Here is a 23,187-nt window from a genome sequence, read left to right on the forward strand (position 1 = left end):
GTTTGGGAGTCTGACTTTTAGCAAGCACCTTCTGTGATTCTCATGCATGGGGTGTGAGCATCACATTTTGAGAAACAATGCCCTTTGAGATATTATAAATATTATCTTTTCCTTCAACTCCTTGCAAAAATGCCATTTTCTAGCAATAAAATAAGGTACATATTGCCTTGGTGTTCAGTTTTACCTTTCTTTCCATAGTAAGGCTATTTAACATCCTGCCTTGTACCTGCTAAAGTTGTTCTATTCATTTTTGAAATATAATTGGTATGTATTGATCCAAAATTTTTAAAAAGCCACTTGTTATACTGTTTTTTAATAGAAACATTAGGATACAGACATCTACTGCTTCATCATTTTTATAATCTAGGTAAAAAATACTACACTTTGTTTTTAATAGAGGTTTTCTGTCAAAAAAAGTTACTTTTTGAGGTGGTTTATCTAAAAGAAATGTCAAAACATTGTCTTTTATTAGGTAACCTAGGTTATATAAAGCATTTCTGCAGTTGCAATGCTATCACCAGAGTGAGCAGCTAACTACTTATAGAAAAACTAGAGGCCCAATGCACAAAATTCATGGAGAGTAGGCCTTCCTTCCTCCAGCTGCTGGCACCAGCTTCCCTCTGGCACCCAGGACCCAGGCTTCCCTCGCAGACCCAGCTTTGTCCAGAAGAACGTCCGGAAGGATGCCCAGTCTAATTAGCATATTACACTTTTATTATTATAGATGTTAACTTTGGTCATCTACATTCAGTGCTCAGCTCTGCTAGACTCAACTTTTGTTCTTCTTTTTCATGTTTATCCTGAAGAAGGGCATCTATGCCCTTAAGTCATTAGCTACTCTGGAGAAATATGGGAAGTCAGTTATGAACTGACTAGAGGCCCAGTGCATGATTGAATCATGCATGTGTAGGGTCCACTCACGCTTTCGCTTCGATCATGGGGGAGCCTGATGCCTGAGTGGACAGGCACCCAGCTCCCACGCTTTTGCTTTTGATCGCTCGTGCACCAGGTCTTTCAGAAGCCTCCGGCGTGGCAGAGGCTTCTGAAAGGCCTGGTGCCTGAGCGGACAGGCACCCAGCTCCCCCACTTTTGATGGTCCACGGTGGGATGTGAGCTCGCTGCCCCAGAGGCCCCTTCTGTGCCGCAGCATAGCCACAGCACAGACGCTGAGCTCCAGCCGCCGCTGGCGACGCGAGCTCAGCATCCCGCCAGCCCAATCGGCCACCCCGGCCACCCCGAGTCCCGACCCCCCGCGCCTCCTGGCCAATCTCAGGCATAGCAAAGGTACGGTCAATTTGCATATTTGTCTATTATTAGGTGGGATAGTAATTCAAGAGTGTGGGTTCAGTTTGCAGTTCTGTCCTAAAATGAATACACTGAGCTTCACACACACAGGCTCACTTTCTCAATCTAAAAGTTAAGAATGTCACATGTGTACATTTTCTCTTTATTGTCTGTATTTTCCAGGTCACTAAACATTAATTTTGCCATTGGCTATTGTAAAAAATCAGAGTATTTCAGAACTGGAACTGGTTTTAAGGTTTATTTTTGTACAACCTCTTGATTTTATGTCTAAGTAAATTAAAACCCAGAAAGGTTAAATGACTTTTTAACACTACCTAAGTAATTAGTAGTAGAGTTGGGCCTTGAATATTAAGTTCCTGATTCAATCAGTTCTATATAATAAAAGGCTAATATGCAAATTGACTGAACAGTGCTACAACCGGTCACTATGACATGCACTGACCACCTGGGGGCAGATGCTCAATGCAAGAGCTGCCCCTGGGTGGTCAGTGCGCTCCCACATGGGGAGTGCCGCTCAACCAGAAGCCAGGCTCATGGCTGGCAAGCACAGTGGAGGTGGCAGGAGCTGCTCCTCCCTCCGTGGCAGCACTAAAGATGTCCAACTGACAACTTAGGCCTGCTCCCCAGGGAGCAGGCCTAAGCCATTAGTCAGGCATCCCCCAAGGGCTCCTGGACTGCGAGAGGGTGTAGGCCAGGCTGAGGGACACCCCCCCCCCCCCCGCTGAATGCACAAATTTTGTGCACCAGGCCTCTAGTAAAGATTATAATTAATTTCCAATGTTGATGTAGCACTGTCCTGATCTCAGTTCTGCTATCTTTTAAAATGAAAATATGAGGCTTATTAAGTTATGATTGATTAGTTATCCATACCCTGCCAGGGACGATACTTGTTAGAGGTATTATAGCATGATGGTTTTTAGCTTCAGCTTTAGCTCAAGCTGAGTTTTGATTTGAGATCTCAACTTATTGCTGATCAACCATCCTATTTTGCTCAGGACTGGGTTTCTTTCTCAGATATGGCACTTCCAGTGCAAAGATCAGAAAGTCCCAGGCAACCTGGAAGTTTTGGTCACTTTACTAACCATGTGGCTATGTGACCAAGACGTGCTGTTATATTTTACTAGAGGCCTGGTGCATGAAATTTGTGCATGGGGGGGTAGCCCTCAGCCTGGCCTGCACCCTCTCACTATATGGGACCCCTCGGGGGATGTCGGACTGCTGGTTTAGGCCCGATCCCCAGGACATCCCTCTCGCAATCTGGGACCACTGGCTCCTAACCACTAGCCTGCTTGCCTGACTGATCACCCCTAACCACCTCTGCCTTGGCCCCTGCCACCACCGTTTCATTCAGAAGGATGCCTGGAATGATGTCCAGAAGGTCGTTCAGCTTTGCAGTCTAATTAGCATATTATGCTTTTATTATTATAGATAGGTCTGTTTCTTTATGTGTAAAATTGGAAAAGTAATAGGACCTAACTCAGAGGATTTCAGTGAAATTTAAATGAGATGGAATATGTAAAGCACAGCACCATTTAATAAGGATTCAATAAATGTATCCATTATTATTATTTAAAATTTGTTCCAGTTTTATTGAGGTATAATTGACATACAGCCATGTATGTTTAAGGTATATCAACATAATGATTTGACTTACAAATATTAAAATTAAAATATTTTTTCATTCAAATATATAAAATAAAAAAATAATCTTTCCTTGTGATAAGAACAGTTAGGATTTACTTTCTTAACAACTTTTATTTTTATTTTTTAAAATATTTTTATTGATTTTAGAGAGGAAGGGAGAGGGATAGAGAGATAGAAACATCAATGATGAGAATCATTGGTCAGCTGCCTCCTGCTTGCCCCCTACTGGGAATCAAACCCGCAACCCAGGCATAGCTGGAATCGAACCTGGGACCCTTCAGTCTGCAGGCCGGCGCTCTATCCACTGAGCCAAACTGGCTAGGGCTTAACAACTTTTATATATACCATACATCAATGTTAATTATAGTTATCCTGTTGTATATTATATCCTTCTACTGCTTATTTATCTTATAATTGGAAGTTTGTAACTTTTGAACACCTTCACCCAATCACCCCTCCTGCCATCCCCACTTCTGGTAACCACAAATCTGATCTCTTTTTTGTGTGTGAGTTTTTATTTTATACGAGAGGCCCAGCACATGAAATTTCTGCACAGGCAGGGTCCCTAGTGGCTGCCGGCTGCTAGCTGGGGTTTCCCTTCCCTGGCTGCCAGGGCCTTCCTTCATTCCATATTTCCCCCTGATGGTCAGCACACATCATAGTGATCAAACTCCCAGTCGGTCGAACTCCTGAGGGGACACTTTGTATGTTAGGCTTATATATATATAGATTTTTAGTCGGTATATAAGTGAGATCACACAGAATTTGTTTTTCTCTGTCTGGCTTATTTCACTTAGCACAATTCCCTCAAGGTCCATCCCTATTGTCACAATGGAAGGATTTCCTCACTTCTTAAGTCATTATTCTTGTCATTATTAATGTGTTTTACAAAGCAAGTAGATTCCTCAAAACACAGGTTCTCAGAATCTAGGTCTCTATGTTTAGGATTTGAAATAAATGAACTTGGTTTTTAGCTTTGACCCATTCTTTATCTTCTGGGTGCCCTCCTTTTATCCTATTTATCCATAAAATTATACAATAAAATCCAAGACTAAAAAGAGTCCACTATAGCATATCCTTTCACATTTTTTAATATATAAATCAGAAAAAAAATTCTTTTTTTAAAGCAGTATGGATAAATGAACTAGCCAAGACAACATAGTGCTACAAAATGATAAAGGGAATTAGCCTGAATAATAATAATAATAATAATAATAAACAATAGTTATTATTTTGTTGAGTGAAAACTGTGCCAAATTTTGCTGCTTCAAGTGCTTTATATTTCTGCTCCACACAATGAACCTGAGAAGTATATATTATTATCCTTAGTGTTCAGATGTGGTACCAACCTCAGTGAGCCTAAGTTACTTGCCAAAAGGTAATATAAAAAGCAGTGCTGCAAAGATTCTAAACTAGATCTGAGCTCTACAAAATCACTACACTTTGGGAAAAGTACTTTGCCTCCTCAGGCTAGTATCTTCACCTGTAAAACTAAAATGGAAAGTAATTTCCATTTATGATTTCTTATCATAATGCATGCAGGTAATGAGCTATGCACATTACATGCATGATCTCATTTCATTCTTGTGGGTAAATATTATTCCCATTTTTATAATAAAGAAACAGAAAACTTGGAGAGATTAAGAACACTCTTAAGCACACTTTAGCAAAGTGGTAATGCAAGGATTCTAAAAGCCAGCATGTTATCTGATAAAACATTTGGTGACTCAATCATTCTGAGTATATGGATGTAATAAATGTTACTAGAGTAGACTTTCCAATCACTTGGAAATAATTAATGCTCAGGTAGCAATAAATGTTTTTCAACTAGAATCAAATTATCAAAATTTCTACTTCATTCTAAACTTCATTTGCCTTGGCATGTGGATAACAAGGATCAAATTTGAAAAATTTAACTGTGATTTAAATAATGTTCTACTGGGTCCTCAGATAGTCTTTTCATGTCCTTTTTAAAAATCCTCCTCACAAAATCTTATTGTAAACATTTGCAAAGAATATTCAAGTAACATGAGACATGTGAAAATATGTGTTACAATATGGTCCTAAGTATGAAGAAAAAAATAGGACTCATTTTCTTCCTCTCTCTTCATAGACATATGTATGGGTATGTTATGTCAAAAATATATATTACAGTGAATTTTTTGCAATTGATTTCATGGAAGGTAGAGAATATTTTTATTCTCTATTTTATAGAATTTATGCACAAAGCTTATATAATCTAATATTATTAAAGAGGTCAGTAAAATGCAACAACTGAGCCACTCTAAATATACTGGTGAACAAATTTACTATTTTTAAAATAAATCTAGAGTTCAGTTATTAGTTCTAACCTTTTCACCAAATATTGTTCTGTTAATGTCATTGCCTTCTTTTTAGCATTTTTTTAAAAAAGTATATGTTTCCTTCCATTTCTTTCTCCAAAAGTATAACACCATCACGTAATGATAACTAATGATAACTAACAGGACTTTTGTTAGTTACATATACTTTCTTGGACTTTTGCCTTAGGCCTCTGAGGAAACGCTGCATTCCTGTAATGAAGAGGAAGACCCTTTGCGAGGCATGGAACCCTATCTAGTACGGAGACTCTCCTGCCGCAATGTTCAGCTTCCCCCACTTGCCTTCAGGCAGTTGGAACAAGCTGACTTGAAAAGTGAATCAGAGAACCTTCAAAGACCAACCAGCCTCCCCCTGAAGATTCTGCCTCTGATCGCTATCACTTCTGCAGACTCTAGTGGGTGAGTGCCCTTGGGCGACATTTCCCCATTTTATTTTTTGGCTGTTGATTGCTTTTTGTGGTCTTTTGAGACTTTGTGGCTCATTGCTTGACTTGTGTGGGAAGACAATGGGATTTCTAAAGCCAAAGGAAAGAAGGGTGACTTCTCTCAGGTAAAGTCACTATCTCTGTAGGAATAGATGTTTCAGTCAAAATGTTTTATGAGGAGAAGAAAGATATTGGTGAAGGATAATAAGCATCTGGAAAAGAGGACTTGGACTTACAAAATTAACCCTACCAGACCTGAGGCCCTGAACCTAACTGTCCCCTATACCTGGGCTCCTGAGCATTAAAGAGAAAAAATCAACATGATATAGAAAAATATTAGTTACATGCAAACAAGTGGTTAGAATAAGATGGAACTTGGAGACATTGTAGAAAATAGGTACTAGGCAAAGTACAGAAAATTAGGTAAAGCAGTATAGCGGCAGATTCGGAAATTAACGAAAAATCGGTACAGTGGTTTGGTAGCCTTAATATTGGTCATATATAATTTAATAGAAAATTCTTAACAAATAGAACTCATGGACAAATTATCACAAAGGCATACAGTATCTGGAAACAGTAGGCAATGTTCATTGATACAAAGCAAATTTAGAATCAAGAATAGATTGTACTGTAATTAGAATCAAAGGAAATATGCAATTATATTCATGAACCTAGTAATTTGGCCTTTGACATTTTGAGGTATTGGTTACCAGAATACTGTTTCAGTTTCCAGCATACAGTGGTCGTATTTGGCATTAGCCTATATAGAAGAATCACACACGGTTATGTCACCATATGTATTTCCTACTTTGCAGAGTATTTGTGTTTTTATTCTTTTGCTTCTGTTTACCAATGAGGTTTTACTCATGAATAGCAACGTCACCAGGTGAACAACTGTGAAAGAAACTGAGGATAGTGGGCACATACATTATTTGTTCTTTTGGCCAAAGAACATTTGCATTTTAAAGAAGCTTGGATAGAAAAGAAAGAAGAGGAAGCTAGTAGACCATACTTGGACAGACTCTTGAACATTTGCTAAGACTATAAAAACAAAATAATTTATATGTTGTAAATTCATTCCCTGCCAAGTTCAAGGAATCTCTCGAGAAGGTACCTTTGGATTTTTCTAAAAGTTATTAGAAAAGTTGTGATCAGAAGAAATTTGGCCAGTATCTATCTTTTAAAATATAGAATTTAGCTCTTTGAATTGTTACAGACCAGTTCAAAGGACTTATGTTATTAAAAGGTATAAGGAAATTACTACTAGATAAATAGACAGCAAATTCTTACTTTGAAGCAATTGAAAGAGGAAATAAATGTTTAAGGTTTTTTGTTTTTGTTTTTGTTTTTCAGTGTTTTGTTGTTGTTGTTGTTTTTTATGAACCATGCATACAAAGAAGAGTGTCTACCTATTGATCAGACATGCTAAAGTAGTGGGGATTTTCTATGGAAGCTTGACCTAAATGTTCTTTGAAAAACAGTCTAAAAACTCTGGTTTCCCCTCTGAGATCAACACCACTGCCATTCATCTGTATGGAGGGCTGGATTCAGAGATACCAGGTGTATCAGGAGTGGTCATGACGACTCTGAGGCTCCATAGTTTGCTCGCACAGCTCCCGGGATCTGGCAACTAGTTGCATTTATTGCTAGGATTTACTACAGCAAAAGACTACGTACAAGGTGAAATCTGGGAAGAGAAAGGCACATGGGGCAAAATCTGGAAGAACCCAGACACAAGCTTCCTAGAGCCCCCTCTGCCAGTGGAGTCAAAAAGGATGCACTTAATTCCTCTAGTAATCATTGTGACAACACATGTGAAATGTGTTCACCAGGGAAACATTCTACCTGGGAAGTCTATTGCAGAATCAGTGCTTACATGAGTTACCTAAAATAGTCAAACATAGAAACAGAGAGTAGAATGGTGGTTGCCAGGGACTTGGGGTAGGGGAGATGGGGAATTGCTATTCAGTTAGCATATAGTTGCAACTATGCAGGATGAATAAGCTCTAGAGATCTGCTATACAACACTGTGCCTATAGTTAACATTACTATATCATTCACTTAAGAATTTTCCAAGAGGGTAGACTTCATAACACAGTGAAAACTATAAAAAAGACAAAAAAGAAAAATAGATGCCATATAAGGGTCTACCTTTTAAACAGGCTTTTTAAAAGATAACAGTCTCAGGCCTGATGTTAACTTTTCTGCACAGCAGGTTTAATCTTAGAATCATTACCTTCTTTTCTCTACATTCAAAGAAGAAATTATAACTAAAATAAGTAAAAAACTAATTTAATCCTATGATGAATTCAGTTAACTTTGGTATCTTAAAAAATGTGGGAGCTAAATATGATTTCTCACATGCCCTTAAAAGAAAATGATGTAGTATGTTTACTATATCTCTATGTAACTGGGCAATGTGTATAATTAAACATCTCAAGTAAAAGCTAAGCTTATTTAATTAAATTTAAATGTGTTGCTGAAAACAAATAAATAGTCTCCAAGTGCCAAGGAACTTAGAGCTTCAGATTGTCTGGATGGTAGTACTTCTGTCAGTTCCAACTTTGTTTCCTTCTTAATCAAGAATCTAATAATTGCCTGGCTGGTATTGCTCAGTGGTTGAGCATCAACCCAAGAACCAAGAGGTCGCGGGTTTGATTCCCAGTAAGGGCACATACCCAGGTTGCAAGCTCAATCAAACACCCCCTATAGGGATGTACAGGAGACAACCCATCAATGGTTCTCTCTCAACATTGGCTCTACCCTCTCCCTTCCCCTCTCTCTAAAAATCAATAAAAACATTTTTTTAAAAAATCTACGAATCAAGTGTAAGCAAAATTGTGTTTATCATTTACTAATTTAGTCAATATTTTGGAGGAGAGAATTTGTGTTTTAGAGAGATGAAACAAGAATACTTTTCTAGGCAGCCAGGAGAAACCATGGGTGAGGGTGGCCAATCAACAGAAAACAAGGACTCAGGATGTATTAAAAGGATTGCTGCTATCTTAGAATGCAAAAAATTATTTGTAAATTGAGTATTTGAGAAATAGAAAGTTTAGGAGTATACTTTTCTGGAATTCCTAAACTTTGAAAGGAAGATAGAAGGTAAAAGTAGGGGTTATATTCTGTAGCCATTTCACTTAACTAAGAACCTCGAATTCCTTCAAAGCTATCAGAAATAACTAGTGGGACATTTAGCTAGAGTTGTCTACAGCCCAGATCCACATTATTAAAGGTTAGTGTGCCCCCAGGTCCCATTGTCAACCTACACAGAGACATTGGCAATTGTAAATCTTTAATAGGAAAGGAGACTTTTCATGGTCTTTGGATTTATTTTTTTCTTACTTTATTAACATCATAACTTTTTGCTCTTTCTTCTGGTGCATCAGTACATCAGACACTAGCTCTTTCAAGTGTCACACAGTGGTTTAGAGACTTGCGCCATCCCTCCAGGAAGCCTCAATGTGGCCCCGATTGTAATTGGTTTCTGCAGGGAACTTTGGCCTACAAAGATGAGTGTTATGAAAGGCAATTATTAGCTTCCTTATGAAATGCTTGGGTCAAGAGACTGAATTCAAGAGGGCTTTTTAAAATAAGCACTTCCATAATTATACTTAAGGTTTTTCCCAAGCAATATGAATGTGTTTAAATGTACACTATTCAACAATTCTTTTTCGAATATGACTAACGACCTAAGTTGTGTGTGTTGTGGTTTGACAACCTTTAGAAACGTTCAGTGACCACAAAACAGAACTGTAAGAGTTGGGGTGCTGAGAACCTTCAATTCATGTGCCAGTTAGGTTTCCATGTAGAGTAAGATCACTCAGGTTTCATGGCCATTTATTGACTCTCACTGAAGTAAGAGGGACAGCCATTAACAGCATTAAATGTTATGAACTTGGCAGTGAAGTAATTTGGAATGCATTTACATTAAAAAAAAAAAACTTTTTATGAAGGTATAATTTGCAAGCAGTAAAATCTGCACATTTTAAGTATACATCTAGATTAATGTTTACATATTTATACACTCATGTAATTAATTGCCACCCGCTCTCCTAACTTTTATAACTAACAATTAGTTTTGCCTCCTTTCGGACATTATATAAATGGGATCATATAAATATGTATTCCTTTTGTCTGGCTTCTATTATCCAAAATGTTTTAGATATTTATTCATGCTGGGCTATGTATCAGTTGCTTGTTCTTTTTTATTGTAGCGTAGTATTCCATTGTAAGAATATATCATAATTTATTTATCCATTCTCTCTTATTGATGGATATTTGGGTTGTTTCTAGTTTGGGGCTATTATGAATAAAATCACTGTTCACATTGCTATACATGTCTTTTTGTGGACATATACACTCATTTATCTTGGTTATATTCTTAGAAGTGTAATTTCTGATTCAAAGGTAAGAAAATATTTATTTTTATTACTGCCCAACAATTTTGTGTCAGAGTTATAGTTGTTCTGTACCCTCACCAACACTGGGCATTCTCAGTCTTTTTCATTTTAGCTATTCTGGTGAATGTATGGTGGTATCTTACTATGGTTTTAAGTTTATCCTGATGGGTAGTGATATTGTTTTTCTTCTAATTATTAAACATTTGCCTATCTTCTTTTATGCTATACCTTTAAATATTTGTCCACTTTTTCTTTTACTTATTGATTTCTGGGAGTTTTTATATATTCTCTTTGTTAGACATCTGCATTGTAAAATGAATATTTTCTCTCAGAGCATGACTTGCCTTTTTACTTCATTTACTTTTAATATGGTGGTAATCCCAGCCACCCTCAATGTGTGTGTGTGTGTGTGTGTGTGTGTGTGTGTGTGTGTGTGTGTGTTGTGTGTGTGTGTGAAAGGAAAAGTGTCAGAGTGAAAGGTCAGAGAAAGAGATAGGAGAGAGGATAAGAGAATGGCAATAAAATTAGGTGGTAGAAAAAAAGGATAAGCAGGGGGGTGGTCATGAAAAGAAAAGAAAAAAGTGTTCAGGTGGAGAAAAAAATGGAAAGGGTATAAATAGACACAGCTTGATAAAGGAAAAAGAGGTGATGACACTTAACCTACAGGACAATTTTATTCAGAGACAAGGAGAATTGATACCGTGAATATTGAATGGTATCAAATAGCATTACTGGGTACTAAGGGAAATGACAAAGAAAAGTTGAGAAGGAAATGACAATATGTTCATGGGCAGATAGCTGAGTACAAGGGTGTTGTTAAGAGTGGGGACTCTGAATTTGAGTGCTGCCTCACCACTTATTGGCTATATGACCTTGGAAAAGTTACATAACCACACTCAGTTCCTAATTCTTCAAGGGCTAAAATAGGGATAATGGGAATATCCACTTTTACCTCATGGATTTGTTGGGAAGATAAAGCACTTAGCTCTGTTTTTGGCATACTGTAGGTACTTAATATAAAACAACCACAACCACTTTAATACTATGCTTATTAGGAAAAATGCTGCAACAAATCATGTTTGTTTTTATTGAATTTATTAGTTTCCTTATTGGAATCATCTTCAGAGATCATCTACTGTCTCTAAATCTATCTCTAGTAGATTAGGAGTCAACCAGAAATTTGTTCCTGGATCAGAAATCTAAGGTTATTATGGACTTGTCACATTTGTGTTAAGAAGTTTGTATCTCGTTTTGACTTCTGTCCACAGACATCCCCTGCTTTCATGTGTTATTCCATTATGTTTAGAATGAGAATGAAGGACCTCATTACTCCTTACTTCCTCCTAGCTCTACTTCTGTCACAGCCCTTGTTGGATTCTACTTAGTTCCCTTTCAGAATCCCGAGGAGGAATTAGTAGCTCCTTTTTGTACCAACTCTAACATAGCTTACTTTCCTTGGGTGGTCCATGTACTAGTATGTACCCCAGGATATTCTGAGGAGGGTTTAGCTTGCCACACATGTGGAAATTGCTCCCTGCACACAGGTAGGAAGTTGTGGGAGAAGGGGGAGGGTAAGAGAGGTATGATTCGAATCTCTCTGCCTGGGTTTCACTCCTGCATCAGTGATCATGAAATGATAGCCAAGGAGCAAGTTGTCCCCTGGTGAGATGATGACACACCTCTGGATGGGTGTATATTGAAGGGTCTGTGTGAGTGGTGAATATTGTAAGTACTTTCCCATCAATAGTGTCCTATTACTTGTCTGAGGAGTGCACAGTGTACATTTGTGTTACTATGTCCTATAAAAAAGTAAAATGAAAATAATTTAAAGGAAGAAATAGTCACTCTTGGGAATAAAATAACTTCCAAACAGGGGAAAGGATTACTTTAGTCAAATAAGACTCTATTTTACAAGAATCTTCCAGGAATATTTCCTTGAGTTATACGTCGTTCTCAGAGGAGCTGGTCCCTGCTGCCAGTTAGACATTATACTGTATTCCCTGATCAACCACCCATTACCTAGTGTTCTTCAGTATACACAGTACATAAGAGTGAACATAAAAGTGGTGATTTTCAACATTATGTTACCGAATAAAAATCCAAACAGAATATAAAAGAAAGGAAACAGAAGTTTCACTAAATCAGACATGCCTAATCTTTCATATTTGATTTTTTAACTTAAGAAAGTATTAACAGTATTCAAATATTTCATAATGGAAATATTTTGGATTTAAGGATTTATGAAGCTAAAGCGTTATATTTCACAGTGTACCCATGGGACTTGAACCTTCATATTGGGTATGTGCTCAAGTTTCAAGAGATTTATCTGATAAGTTATCATAGAAAAGCATGTGGAAGATCTATAAGCTACTAGGCAAAGCTTTCCAAATTGGAAATGGGCAAACATAATTGTGATTGTGAAATAATATTCTTGAACTAGATTTGGCTTTTAGAATAATCACTGTGAAGAAACTGGAAAGAAATACTTCCAATAATCTTGAAGATACATGCTACATATAAGAAACTGGATTTCTCTAACTTGGTTCATTTAAATGCAATTTATTGACATAGTGTTTGTTGAAACTTCCCCACAAAAATTGTAAAACTTTTGTTTCTAAAGCTTTTACTCTGACTTCATCAATCTAGTTTTATTTTTTGCTTTAAATTTGTGACTTTTAAATCAAAATTAGACTCCAGGAGTAATGGAACACTTTATATTTACTATGTGTTCTCTTAACACATGAAATCTTATTTCCAGAATTCATAAAACCAATCTAAAGTAAACAGCTAAATGATGCTGACTGTTTTATGATATTTGTTGTGCCCTAAATTTCCGAAAGAATAAGATACTTATTAAACTCCAATTTCTTTTTCAGACAACTGTAGTTTCTTTTCATTTTTGTAGTACTTTCTGGCATCTTAATTAAAAATATCCCAAATGGACTGATATAATATTGCAGTATTTTACTCTCTGTCTGTGTGTCAGTAAAGTAACACCAGGCTCCATGTTCTTAAAAACATTAACAAGAGTGGCAGCTTGTGCATTTACCACACCAGAGCATCTGGTACCTGTTTCCAAATCTTTCTTATGCCAGCATTACTTGTTTAATAGTACATATTAGTTGGGGACTTCATATTTTCTAAGAATGAACTCTCTGAAGCATTTATTTTTTCTATGAAAAGGGATCAAAGCACATGATGCCATGGCTTAGTGCAGAAATGAAAAAAAAAAAGCACTTTAATTATTTCCATCAGGAAGTAATAATTTTTCAGCTCTCCAGGTAGCTTCACCCGCCCTCCCCTACCTCCCCCTCCCCCCCGCCATCCAATCACTACCTTGTTTGACCATTCTTATGTAACCCAGCATTACTCATCACTGAAGTGTGTAGGGACAGTTTACATTTATTTAAAAGTCATGTTCTTCTGTCTTGCAACAATATTGTGTTTATGAACAAAGGAGATGAAATCATTTTGATGGAATGGTTTTTATTTAATTAATATGTGCTACATAAATGCATATGCTGATTCAAACTTAATATTGACCAAAGTGTATTACTTGGAGAAATCTGAAAGAAGAAAATTGTGTTCAGCTGAAATTCAGGAAAGAATGAAGTTATCAAACTCCCCCCAAACGAGCACTATAGAATGGCAAAGAGATTTCCTTAAAATAAAACTATATACAGAAAAGGAAGTATAGAAAAAATGTATAACTTCCTGTGTGAAACTTTTTTTTTTTTTTTTGCTTTTGCTGAAAATCCTGGCTAGTTGGTTAGATTCTTTTATTAAATTTATCAGACCTATTTATCTCATTTGTTTAGACTCTTCAATCCACTTGAAGAATTAGATGGAGCCAGGCATTTTTAGATCTGTCCTCTTCTGTGGAATGTAATCAAAATAGTATGCTATATAGTTGTTGTTTTATGTCATTCATTTAACCTATCTGGATTGGGTTTATTTATTTATTTTTTGTAACCAATATGTGATGCTTTGGAATATTCTCCAGTAGTGTGAGCAGCCAAGGCACAGGCACCAAGAAGTATGATTGATCCCAAATTGGAAAGTCAGGGTACAATGTAATAAAAATTGGAAAAGAGATTTGGTAACATAGTAAAAGAAGTGATGAATTGTGGCAATTAAGCTTGGTATGAAAATGAGTGACTATAAAATGGTACAGACATAAAAGGGGCTCTCAAGGTCTTTAGAAGTCTCTATGCTGTCAAGCAAGTGAAAGTAGAATAGCTGAACACACCGAAAGATAGGATGGTGGACTTGGAGGAGAGAACAACAAGAGCAGCGCCCCCTCCAATGCACTGCGGGAAAGTGAGGTTCCCACCAAAGAGCCAAGTGTGAAAGAAGGCGGGATGTAGGGTGACTGTTCAGTGTCCAGACTGAGGATGAATGCAAGTCCATTTACCATAGAACAAGTGTTGCAGAAGACTTAACTGAAAAATGTCAGAGGGATGACAGCGGTGGTCCGGACAGGGCAGAGAAATCATAGAGCAATGCCGAGATAAGGAACCAGAAGAGCACAGAAGAGGATAAACTATCCCAGAAGGTTCTCTGAAGTATAATCATTATAGCTGCATTCCAAAACATTTTCAAGAATTGGTCTACCTATCCTCTCAGATTCAGGGAGAGGGAAGTGGAACCTAGTCAGTAGGTTTTTCAGAAAGGCCGTGAGGGTTGTCCTAGTCCAAATAAGTAGGTCAGCAATGGTATTCCTTGTTTCTTAGCACTTTCATCATCTATTGGAAACAGCAGCAGCTTCTGGTGTTTGGTGAATTTTGTATCTTTTAAGTTCCTCAGCTGTCTCCTAAATTTATTAAAGGCTGGGGACTACGGGAACGATCTGATGTTTTATAATGTCCGTTATTTTTCAGTCAGAGTGTAATTCTATTTTAAATATCTTTCTTTGTTTTTAACTCTAATTATTTTGCCAATTGTAATAACAACTTAGGTATTTTAAATTAGCATATGTAGATTTTTAAAAGAATTTCCTTTATTAGAAATGATCATTATCTTAAACAACCATACTTTCTTGAATATTCTTACATACCATTTCTGGGATTCAAATGTTAACCCAGTTTATAATGCTGCCAATTGTAGCTGTAAAGTCTTGAATGGAATTGAATTATATGTAGACAAATTCTATTTGTAGAAAACTTTCTTCCATAATTGGGCTACTAATGTGGCCTTAGGGCACATGATCTTAAGGCATATGCATATGGTTTTTCACTTAACTTGGATGTAGCATATTATTTGCAGACTTTATCTTACAGAAAACTGTGTTCATGCTAATTTTAATTTAAAATTATTTGATATAGTTTCATTGTTGAGACCTGAGACTAAATTTTTTTATATGATAACTCTGCAAACACAATTTTTTTATTCTGGTCATTTCTGTTACTTTATGGGGATCATTTTTTTTTGTTTTGCTTTAATCCTCACTATCTGAACAAAATATTTGTGACTAGAACTTAGCAACTGTGGAGTATATCATATTTGTAAAATGCCTTGGCAAAGTTATTAATTATATTCTACTGAGACCCAAGTAGAGAGCTTTATTTGTGTTAAGAAGAAATGTAAAGTTTAATTGATTTTCAAAGGATTACTCCAACAAATAAAGAGAACTCAAATCTTATTTTGATTTATAATATCTGCTATGTTTTGTTCAATATCCACTGGAAAAAAACTGAGGTGAGGGCTAATGATTTTAGTTTTATTAAGTGTTTCTATAAAATTTACCCCTAAGTAAAAGACATACTTTTCAGTTGGCAAACAGTGAATGGATGATAATGAAAATTCACATTCATGGACCATTATGTAGTCATTAAGATGATCATTATGATAACTATATGGAAATACTAAAGTACTTCAAACCTTTTGGGAAGAAAAGCAAAATCCATGAGTATATCCATATTAAAGTTACAGCACTGCAAAAATATATGCCTGCATGTGGCTAAGAACTGGAAAACAATATGAAAATAATTAGATTTTTTCATAATAGTTTTGTGCTTATTTTTCCCTCTCATCTTGATTTCTATAATTAGGATATGTTTGTCCAATCAGTAAAACTACATAAAAATTACATTCATGATTTACTTTTAGTTTCACTCATTCAAGTATCTGTCGAGCTTTCGGAATATGATAGACATTGTTTTAGGTGCTGAGAGTATATTTATGAATAGGTAAAAATAAAATTAACAGTATTTTTTTTTTATCACATGTAATTCAATAGAAATTATGTGAGGGGGGAGTACTTGGGTTTTTCAGAATTCTGATCATCTTGGGTAACTATGCCTTTGTTGGTAGTGGACTTCCCCAAGAGGTCACCAGCAGGACCTATTGATCAAGCAACTATAAATATTAGTTTCACTGAATAAAGAACACCACTTTTAAACTTAGAAAATTTCATAAGTGGGAAGTAAAGAAAATGTATTAATAAGGTTGTAGAACCTGATCTTGCTAGATACAAAAATGTTTGGATTGAGAAGAATTTAAGGAAGGACCTAGTAGTTTTGGATTAATGGGGTCTTAAAGTGAAGTAAGGGTCTTAAGGCGAGGCTTGATGAACATGCCATTAGTCAGTTTGTTTGGTTGGTCAGTATGCAACACTCTTCTGTTTTGGAGGAATCTCTGGGTAGGTAGGAGAGAGGGTTCAGCCCTCCACCATGAAAGCTAAAGGGGACAGATATCCCCTTCCCACACCTTCTGGCAGTTAGACCTAGAATGGTCAATCTGATGCTTCCAGCTAGGACCTTGAATCATGAGGGGATGGCTCAGACCCACCATCACATGGGTCACTATTGAGTGGAAAAGTTAGTGGCATGATAGATGTGGTTGCTGGCAGTGTGATCAGGGATGGTACCTGCCCACGTGGTGAGCAGCAGGGTCCTAGGCATACTGGTCTGTGGTTCCCTGTTGGCTGCTCATGCCTCCATGGGATCCTGCTCAAGTCTGGCTCTCCAAGCTCTCTGTCCATTGACTTGTATCTTACATTCTTTTTACCAGTTCTACTTCCTAATTAAGTTTATAAGTGTTTATTTCTGTTGTTTGTATAAGTACACAACCCTTAATGAATTTAGTGTGAGGCTCTACCATTCTAGAAAACGAAGTAAGGAAGGCCTCTGACTGTTTGAGAACTTTAATTGTAAAATCAGTAGTAAAAATTAGTAGGGAGGAACCAAAGGGAAAAATTGAATTTTAATTTCAGTGGATTCTTTTCGCATAAAAGGTTAACAAAAAGGAGAGTGGTGGAGATTAGAGTCTCTTGAGAGGTCCCTGGCAAAGTTTGTCTAGCTCCTAGGAAGGAGGCGAGGACTGGGCTTCCTTGTAATTACTTCCTTTTGACTGTTCAAGCATTACAACTGACTCCTAATAAGAGTGGTTCCCAGGGCTATTAATTAAGTGTAGTTTAATTACAAAACCAACATCTTTTTTCTCTGGAGAATATTCTTCCTTAATAAGTACTATTTTATTTCTCTATTTCTCTCTCTCTTCCTTCCTCCCATCTTTCCCCCCTCTCTCTCTTTTAAAATAAGTTTTTGTTTTTTTTTTTCCTGAAGGAAAATTAACTCTGATTGTTGTTAGTTTACTGAGAAAGACCTCCCTTTGAATATGGAAACATATGTCTATCTAAGTCTTCCTTACATCTAGTACTCACTTTGTCAGAGTGGTTCCTGATATAAAATTTTGAAGACAATTGTGAAGAAAGATGTGAAAATGTTGATTAAATGTATGTTATAGATGTCCTTGTCCTTCAGAAGTTATTTATTTTTGTTGTTGTTGTTGTTTGTGTGTGTGTATGTGTGTGTGTGTGTACACATGTATGCAATGTACTTCAGAAGAAGTATTTCATGAGCATAATTTCCAAAACCTACTCAATCTGCAGGGTCAATTCCTGGCAGAGAGGACACAGGCATGTCACCTCAGCATTCTCAGAATCCCCTGAGTGTACTCATTTCCTTCTTGGTACCCTCCTTCTACTTAATACACTAACTCACTTATATTCACAGCTTTGAACCTCATTTGTAAGTATATACTTCAGAATTTGTGTTCTTCCCTCATATTCCCTTCTATAAAATACCTGTTCTTTATGCAGTCTCTTCTAGTCAGGTAGAAAGGATTTAATAAGGCCATTCTTCACAAGACAGGAATCATTTCAATTAACTTAATGCTTTTTCCAATGGTAATAGTGGAATTGTGAGGAATGACTAAATATTTGAATTTCCCCAGTTCTTAAGAATATCAAATGCATATCAGTACTATTTTTTATAGCTGAGAAAAAATTGATTGGTTTAACAAAAAATGCAATTGGAATAGTTTAGAAACAGATTCTAGCATTGGCAATAACAATGTTGAGGAAATTATACATTAAGGATGGTCCTTATTGTTATTTTCAGCTTTTTTTCTTTTTGCTGGAACATGTTATCTTCCATCTCAAAATTTTGATATTAAAGTTGAAGGATAAAGAATAGTATATTACCACATGCCAGACCCTATACATGTTTTATGTTTTTTATACAACAACCATACCATTATTAATACCATTATTAATTTTCTCTTATGGATGAAAAAATAACCAGAAGCCTGGAGAAGGTAAATACTTTGCACAATATCACTGAGAATCAATATATAAACCAAGATCTGAATATGCTTGGTCTTAACCAAGATATTCCAGAATATCAAATCTGAGATTCACTATACTTCTATATTTTATCCAAATTTTCACAACTGCCAACGATAGATAAAAGCTGTCATATAAGTTCACTCTTTCCTTGAGAACACCTTAATTTTCTTTGGCATCTGCCCAAAATCACTCCCCTGTTTTTGAAGAAGGTCCTACTAACATCTACAATTATCTGAAACAATGACACGAGGTGAAGATTATTATGTCAAAATAACCTTTACCTGGTATGAAAGAGATTGGAGGTAACTAGGGTTCCTGGGGCATTTGAGATGCTGAGAAAACTCCAGGTCAGCTCTCCGTAAAGATCCCCCATGTCTGGAGCCTAGTTTATCAATAGAAAGTTGTATCCTTAGTGCTAGATGGTCTTAGATTTTTTTGGTCTGAAGGAGTTAATGCACCTTTAACAAATATAAAAGATCTGTCCTAGGAAAACCTTAAACATGATAAAAACCAACCTTAACAATGGTCAGTTAGATTTCATTGTTATAAATTACCACTGTTAACTGAAACCCTTGCCCATTCAAAATAATGTATTGTCATGTAACACCAAGATCTGTTATTAAACTGCCACAGATCATTGCTTTAACAAATTAAAAACTATTATTTTTAGTGAAGCGACTTTTTACAATACCTTATTAGAGTCTATTAATTGATGGAAAACCAAAATCAGATGACATTGGCAAAATATAAAATTAGCATTAATTGAAATATTTGTACCATTTATTTTATTTAAAGGAAATTTTTATCCTGGAAGATAACTGATTACTTTGATTACCCTCACATCAAAATAAAGTTGTTTTTGGATGGCTTCTAATTTGCATTTAAATTATCCCATGGCAGCATTTTTTAAGCATAAGCAAACAAATATTTTTTGAGTAACATAGATCTATACACCTGAGAAAGAAATATATCACCTGTAAAATTAAAAAATATGGGTTTTAGCCCTAACTGGTTGGCTCAGTGGATAGAGCATCGGCCTGTGGACTTAAGGGTCCCATGTTCAATTCTGGTCAAGGGCATGTACCTTGATTGCGGGCACATACCCAGTAGGGAGTGTGCAGGAGGCAGCTGATCAATGTTTCTAGCTCTCTATCCCTCTCCCTTCCTATCTGTAAAAAAAAAAAAAAAAAATCAATAAAAATATGGGTTTTAGTAAAACACCTCTAAAAAATAAATTATAATGATTGGTATTTTTTTCCTCCTGAGTTTATCTTTCTAATAATGCTCCAGAAAAAGAAAAATTCTAATATACTTTCTTTGGAGGGGACATGGGACAATGATGCCACTTGAGGAATACTGGAGGTAAAAACCATGTGATGTCCTCAAGTAGAAGACTTTTTCTGTTCTTTATCTTTACTGTTGGCTCTAATTGTCTTTCTAAAATAGTTTTATGTAGTAACCTAGAAGTGACCTGAAGGTACAGTGGAGAGGTAGGAGTAGTGGGTGAGTAATCAAGGAACCTGTGAGACAATGGGTAGGGCTAAGCCTACATACCTGAACAGGTGTATCTTTTTTGTTTCTTCTTTGGTTTTCATGTTCTTCTGTTCAGAAGATGAGTTAAGATTCAGAAAAACAACTTAGACCAAGGGTTGGCACATTTCAGCCAGATCCTGCCTGCCACCTGTTTTGTAAGTAAAGTTTTCTTACATATGAGTGGTAAGATTTCAGGGCCTGGTGTGTGTGTGTGTGTGTGTGTGTGTGTGTGTGTGTGTGTGTGTGTGTGTGTGTGTGTGTGTTGACTAATTTTATATACACCTGGTTTAACTAACTTAACACTTTGTCACTGAGGTCCTCATTAAAGTGTCAGAACATGAATTTTAGATCATCATTATTAATGCTAGCATTTTATGTGAAATCTCCCCCAAATTAAAAAATTTTAAGTGTGTTAATTTGATTTACTCTTCTTCATTAATTCAGTTGTTGAGCAATCCAAGAGCCAATTCGTCATTTCTATTTGAAATTGATCTCCTGCTCTTAATAAATTACCACATTTGAGATGATATGAAAAAAATTCTTACAATTTGCAGCTTGATAGCTGAATAATATTTATTGATTCAATCATTCAGTCTTATTGCATTTTTTTATATTCCAATAACTGCATTAGAAAGTTTCTTCGTATTTATTCATTACTTAGTTCTTTAAATAAAATGTTAAGGGTTATAACAAAGTATCTTCCATATATGTACAAATCAGAAGTCAGTGAGTTCTCAACTGTTGTTAAAACATTCAAAACATCTTTCCAAATTCATTACTTGATATTGTATGAAATTTTCTTTTACTTTTACAAATTTTACAAAAGCATAGGACTAAATAAACACATTGCTAGGCTTCACTCAGAACCTCAGAAGCTGTTTATGCCAGCATGGAGCCCTGCAGCTTACGCTTCATTACTTTCACCTGAAACCCACCTGTGCTCCTCCTCTCTCTCCAACACCTCCCCCAGACACACACTCGTACACTCCCATGCTGTTGCTTGGTGCATGTTTTTTCATCTGTTTATGTGTTTCATCTTTTTTCATCTGAAAGATTTTATAACACATTACTCTAAAACAAAGCCTCTGCTATGCACAGCCCCAGCCACATTAAGTCTTTAGCACTGGACTGATAGGCTCTGGGAGGAGCAGTCAGGGAGCTGGATGGAATATTTGTGAGGAAGGGCAAGGGACAGAGCTAGTCTTCAAGTGGTCAGAACTGTCCTATAGGCCACAGGCTATTGACTAATTTAACCAAAGGGCACAATGGTTTCTTGGGCTCACCCAGAACTCATTTTCTCCCATAAGTCAACATCCTATTGATGTTGTGACCTCTAGGTTTATTATTCAGTGTTTCTGCCCTCTGCGTCCTGGACTACTCACCTAGATTTGAAACTCTTGCTTTTGCACCATTGTGTGATTCAGAACTGAGTCCATTGCTTTTCCGCCTTTGTCTGTGGGATCTACAAGTACAGAGGTCTTAGAAGTGATCTTTTATTCTTTCTTCCAGACATAGTCTTAGAAAACTTTGTCCATGCTACAGTGAAGCACAACTTCCCCTGATTGCAACACAAAAAGAACTTAGGGAGCAGGGACATTCAATTATTCCTTTTAATAAGTAGCAGCAAAGGGAATCTGTTGGTCTTGTTTGGTGGTAAATCTTCCAAGAGAGAAGGGATATCAGAATGAAAGGACCTCCGGGAAGGATGGTTGTAAGGAAGGAGGTGGCTCTGTGTAGTGGAGTACCTTCTCCTGCAGGAGGAAGAGAAGGATGGTTGCACTAGAAAGAGGAGTGCTATGAGAAATAGCCTAGCCTGCTACAGAGAGGCAGTCCTCATAGCTGGCTCTTGTTGAGGATGAAATGACTGGGACAGAATATTAATCAGGAAAGTCCCCTCAGCTATAATGAGTGGAATCCTCAGGCTTGGACGAGAGCTGAATCATCTCTGCAGTGTCCTGAAAGCTGGAAGCCTGAGCAGATTCAGGCTAATTTCTGTGATATCCCCAGGGATTCCTTCCCTATTCTGATCAGAGGAATGGACTTAGATGGGGCAGCATGTTCCTGCAAATTGGCAGGCGCCACTTCACAGAATAGCTGATTGCTACTTGGGCTGCACATGCCAATTGAATTGCCAAGCAGACGTTGCCAGGGGAAATACCTGCTAAAATTGAAGTGATCGCTAGCTAGATGGATTGGACACTTAATAATGTCAGCTATCATACATAGTGTTTTAATTTTAAAAAATGTTATGTGCAGATGATAGAAAATTTAAGCAAGAGGAATATGTACTAGAGCAAGCATGTCAAACTCGCAGCCCCCGGGCCGCATGCCTCGTTCATTTGGCCTGTGTTAGCCTTTGAGTTTGACATGCTTGCTCTGTCCTTTTCTTACTCAGATTCCTAGTGCCCTGGTCCCTCCTCTGAAGCACAAGCACCATAGAGTCTATACATACACTAGCATATTTAACTACTTTCAATTATTAAATACATTGATGCTTTTAGAGTAGGCAAATAAAAGTTAATTTAATTGTAATGATTGCAATAACTTTAATATTTTTTGTGAGCAAATATTTATTCCATGGCAAGGCAAAGAAACTTTTAGTGAAAATAAGATAATATACTGTAAAAAGGAATGAAAAATAGTTTATAGCAGTCTTTTCAAATTTTCCCTCTTGGTCTATGAGCTTTATGATGTTTATAGTATTAAGTATTACTAATAACTCAAAATAAGAATACAAAATTATTCACATACTTTTTCACTAAGGAGGTTTTTGAAATGTACAGAAATTAAAATGGAGAAACTATATAAGGGATAATTTAGCAAAATCTTCAAGTTTTAAAAAGTTCCAAAATTAACCCAGTTCCAATGTTTCCCTGTAGTTTTACAAA

At 36.6% G+C, this 23,187-nt stretch overlaps 1 protein-coding gene across 1 annotated transcript in view; it reads left to right on the forward strand.

Annotated features, from left to right (window-relative positions):
• LOC129148762 (cAMP-specific 3',5'-cyclic phosphodiesterase 4D-like) overlaps window positions 1-5,712 on the forward strand; it is a 138,239-nt gene extending 132,527 nt beyond the window's left edge. The window contains exon 2 of the mRNA XM_054714349.1: window positions 5,479-5,712. Coding sequence (XP_054570324.1) covers window positions 5,479-5,712 — 234 coding nt within the window. The remainder of the gene's footprint in view (window positions 1-5,478) is intronic.
• Window positions 5,713-23,187: the final 17,475 nt, after the last annotated feature.

The sequence above is a fragment of the Eptesicus fuscus genome, chromosome 4 (assembly GCF_027574615.1).
Source record: "Eptesicus fuscus isolate TK198812 chromosome 4, DD_ASM_mEF_20220401, whole genome shotgun sequence".
Taxonomy (NCBI): Eukaryota; Metazoa; Chordata; class Mammalia; order Chiroptera; family Vespertilionidae; genus Eptesicus; species Eptesicus fuscus.